The 5,064-nt window shown below is 21.5% G+C and overlaps 1 protein-coding gene across 1 annotated transcript in view; it reads right to left on the reverse strand.

Annotated features, from left to right (window-relative positions):
• The window catches only part of PRSY57_0708100 (putative membrane protein), a gene marked incomplete at both ends in the record, with an annotated part of 7,446 nt that extends 2,424 nt beyond the window's left edge, over positions 1-5,022 (reverse strand). The window contains 2 exons of the mRNA XM_012906742.2: positions 1-1,442; positions 1,542-5,022. The exon at positions 1-1,442 is cut by the window's left edge and continues 1,150 nt beyond it. Coding sequence (XP_012762196.2) covers positions 1-1,442; positions 1,542-5,022 — 4,923 coding nt within the window. The remainder of the gene's footprint in view (positions 1,443-1,541) is intronic.
• Between the last annotated feature and the right edge of the window lie 42 nt (positions 5,023-5,064).

The raw sequence follows: 5,064 nt of genomic DNA on the forward strand, positions 1-5,064 counted from the left end.
ATACTGATCCTCCTCATAAGAACTCCTTAATAAATTCATATTATTATCAACATCCTTTTTTTTTGATCCATCAGATTCATTTAAATGTGCATTATCCTTTTTCTTCCCAGTGTTTAATATTTCCTTCTTTTTATTCTTACTAGATATTTTACTCTTAATAATATTGTATAACTTTTTTTTGGACGAATTCCCATGTTTATCTTTACGGTCCTCCTCGTCATCATCTATATTCATCTGTCCTGTAGTTTTTTCTTTTGAATACTTTATCACCTTAGGTTTTGAAAATAGTCCTTCTTTATGAACATATATTTTTGCTTTTGTTTTTTTTGGATTTGTTCCTTTAATATTTTTATGAGATGTTTCACTTTGCTGCGGATTAAAACTGCTTTGTTTATATAATAATCCGTGTTCTTTTACTTGTTCTATTTTTATTAATTCATTTTTATTTTTCAAAATTGGGTTGAAGCAAATATCTTTTTTATTATCATTTAATTTGTTCGTGTTCTTAAAACTTCCATTTTTTGATACATTCAGAATATTCTTTTTTTTTTCAATTTTTTTTTTTTTTTTTTTTTTAATATTAGATAGAGATGGTAAAGAATCATTTTTCAGAACGCAAATTTTGTTTTGATCACTGAAAGTTTTATTTGTAGTTATTTTTGTTAAATTGATTTCACCGATATTCTCCTTTTTATTATAATTATTTATGTCATTATTCAAACAAATAGATATATTTTCCTTGTCTTCCTTTACAGGAATATTCAGATCACAAAAAAAATTACTATTATCTTTATCAAAGGAATTATTATATGAAATATCATCTCTAAACCAACTTTTGTTGTCATGAATATTTATATTTGAATTGTTTGTTTCTATATTCTTATTAAATGTTGAATGTATTTCATTTTGTATGCTATAACTTAAATCACAGATATCGTCGTAATTAAGAATGTCTTTTTCTAATAATATATCATCATTTAAAAATGACGAGGGGGATATTTCATCTCCTTTATAATTACAAGGGATGTTTAAAATGATTTCCTTGTTATCATGGTTTTTATCTTCATTTTGTGTAACATTTATATGATTAACCGCAAGGTGGTCATAAATATTATTATTATTATTATTATTATTATGTATATTATTATTATTATCATATTTATCATTATGCATAATAGTGCCATTCTGTGAATTTTCTTTTTCTTCTTGTTTCTCTTCCTCTTCGTCACTTAAAAGTTTGTTATAATCAATACGAAGTATATCATTGCTAGCCTTGTTGATGATTAAATATTCGCAACATTCTCGTTTTTCAAAAATACCATGGTTACTTTCGTTTTTCCTATTTTTAGAGGTATTATTCGTAAGATTTAAGTTGTAAAAGATTACCCTTGGGAAGGTTCTGTAAAAGGCCCCGCTAACACAGCATTCGGTATCTGCCAGACCTACAATATAAAATATAAAGATGAATAAGTATATATATATATATATATATATATATATATATATTTTATTTTTTTTATTTTTTTTATTTTTCTTTTTACCTATCTCCAAGTCGTTCAACTCACAGTTAGTTTTTCCATATCCAATTTTTATACACATAAATCCAGAACCCGTTTTAAAATCTCTACATTTGAATGGACCAACAGGTATTCCATGGTACCAGTATCCAATTAAAACTTCCCCCTCCAAATTTATACCTCTCCAATAACCAAAACCATGTGGTCTTCCTTTTTTATCTAATTCACCTATGTAGAAGATAATATAGAAATTCAAATGTTTATCATTCCTCGTTCGAAAAATTTTATTTGATACATGTTTTGTAAAGAGGTTAAGAAAAAAAGAACATTTCTCCTTTTTAATAACTATATTATAACCTATTGCTCTTCTAGTTGTACTTTCTACATTTTCTTTATAACCATATTGTTGTTTTTTATACAAGGTATTAAATAAGTAGCTATTCATTTTGTTCAGGTAATATGCATCAATATTATTAGGTACTCTAAAATGAATTATTTCTTTTTTTACGATTGAATATGAACTTAAAAAAAAATGGTCTAGATAAAATTTTAATAAATGTGGATATATTAATTTATGATAAGTAGCATATAAGGACACAATTGTTATAAGTATTGTATATATTAATAAATTCATAGTATCTATATAAAATAGAGACCATAATTTTTGTAGTTGTAGATTAAAATAATCTTTTTTTCTATCATAAATATATTTCACACCCATTTTATAATAATTATAATAATTATAATAATTATCATTATTATTATTATCATTATTATTATCATTATTATTATCATTATTAATATTATTATTATTAATATGTGTCGATTCCTGTTTTAAAAAAAGAAAATTTGCATATATCATTATAGGTATTTGTATAACAAATAAAAGCATAAATAATATAGTTAACCTACCAGCAAATAAATATGTTGATGGTATCCCTAATTTTATTAATAATATAATACATATTAATAAAACAATATAACATATACTTTGAATAATACCATCAGCATCATATATATTTAAAAACAAATTTGTATTTAATTTATTCCCATTAATAGCGTTCATATCATTTGTATCATTAGCTAAATTAGAAGTTGTTATATTTTTCGATATCTGTGTAATAATCTTTACTATTAATGAGTAAATAATAATATAGCTAGCACATTTTAAGGAACTATAATTATAAAATGTACCCATATATTTTCTTAGTAGTTCTCTATACTTCATAAATTTTAGTGTCTCACCAAATCCATAAACATTGTTATAATAATTATAATAATAACTATTATGATTATTCACATTATTATTATTGTTATGATTATACATATTATTGTTATGATTATACATATTATTGTTATTATTATACATTTTATTGTTATGATTATACATTTTATTGTTATGATTATACATATTATTTTCATTATTATACATATTATTGTCATTATTATACATATTATTTTTATTTTTCATATCAACCTTTGTATGCTTCTTTTTGTTGTGGGGTGTCTTAACAAGTTTACTAAATTGCTCTTGATATTTATCATACATAGATGTAGTATTTATAAAATCATATTCCTCCTTAGAAACACTTGATTCATTTTGTTTACTAAATGTATGTTTATTATCATTTGAAGAAATATATTTTTCTGTTTTTTTCTGGAATATGTGATTATTATTGTAGATATATTCCATATATGGATTATTTTCAATATTTTTTAATTCTCCAATGTTATTTACATTTTTCTTAATACTATTATTTATGTTCATTTTATTGTTTATCATTATATTTTTTTGATTTGATATATTTACACTTTTGTCTTTATCTATAAAATCTGTTTGGGTATAAGCATTTTTATAATTTCGTATTATATCATTCTTTCGATGTCTTTGATTTTTTCGGTTTCTTTTTTCATACTTTAATACATTATAATAATTATCATTATAATGATAATTATTTCTATTTATATCATTCTGAATATTTATTTTTTCTTCTTTTCCAGCCTTTGTAATACTATGATCCACATTAATTTTTTCACTTACCTGAGGTTTATCGTGACATATATAACTACAAAAAGGCACATTGTTATTATGATAAGATAACATATCATTTGATGTATAATATTTATCATAATTTTTTATTCCCTTACTAAGAGGTATATTATCCTTACTACTAGATATATTCATATCACATATACCATTTTTATTAATTATTATTATTTTATTATTATTATTATTTTTTATTTTTTTTTTTTTATCTTTTCCATTTTGATGACTTGAGCTATGTATAGAATATTCCTTACATTTTTCTTCATGAGAAATATTATCTTCATGAAAAATATTATCTTCATGAGAAATATTATCTTCATGAGAAATATTATCTTCATGAAAAATATTATTTTCATGAAAAATATTATCTTCATGAGAAATATTATCTTCATGGAAAATATTATCTTCATGAGAAATATTATCTTCATGGAAAATATTATCTTCATGAAAAATATTATCTTCATGGAAAATATTATGTTCATTCTCACAAAAAATATTATTTTTTAAATGACACACTTTTTTATTATCTCTCGAATTACTAAGGGTATCGTTTTTATTGATCTCCAAAGGTGATATTTTTCTTCCTTCTGTATTAGTTGTTTGAGTACTTTTTTTTTTATCATTTTTTATATTTCCTCTTTTATAAAGGAGTACTTTATTATATGTAGATATATTATCTTCAGAAGAGTGATTACATATATTATCTTTTATAAGTTCTTTTGGGTCATCATTTATATTACCATTTATATGATCAAAAGATGCTGTACATGTCGAACTATACAATGCTGCTGATACACTTTGTAAGTGAATAAATTTTTTACAAACATTTTTATTATAAATTATATAATTATCCTTATCATAATTATTAAAAAACAACTTTGAGCAATAATTATCTTCTACAGATTTATTTGTAAAACGATTTAAGTCGACATTTTTTTTGTTCATTTGGTTAAGAGGAAGTATATGATATAAGATATTATTTATTTGTCTTTTTTCTGCTTTTACTTTATTTATTTTCTTTTTCTTTTTATTGTTATTTTTTTTTTTTCTTTCCTTAAATATTTTATGTTTTAAAAATAGATATTTCGTTTTCTTATAATTATACTTGTACAATGTATATATAGGGAAATTAAAAGAAGTTCTTTTATGTTTTATATTTGATAAATATAATAGTGTTTTGTATAATTTTTTTTTTCCCCTTTTTTCTTTTTCCTTTACACATTTCTCTTCATTATAAATTATAGATTTGTTCTTATCCTCCTTTATAGGATTAAAAAATAAAGTATATATATACATATCGTTTTTAATTATTTCATTCTTTTCATTTTCAATATAATTTATTCCTTCCTTTAATAAAATTTTATAAATATTATCATTTTTTTTATATGTTTCATCTATATTTTTATAATTATTATATTCATATGTTTTCAAGTTTTTTCTTTTGTTACATTCTTTCATGATTTATCTATATTTTATAAGTTATTTATTATTTTTTTTTTT

Source organism: Plasmodium reichenowi, chromosome 7, assembly GCF_001601855.1.
Source record: "Plasmodium reichenowi strain SY57 chromosome 7, whole genome shotgun sequence".
Lineage (NCBI taxonomy): Eukaryota > Apicomplexa > Aconoidasida > Haemosporida > Plasmodiidae > Plasmodium > Plasmodium reichenowi.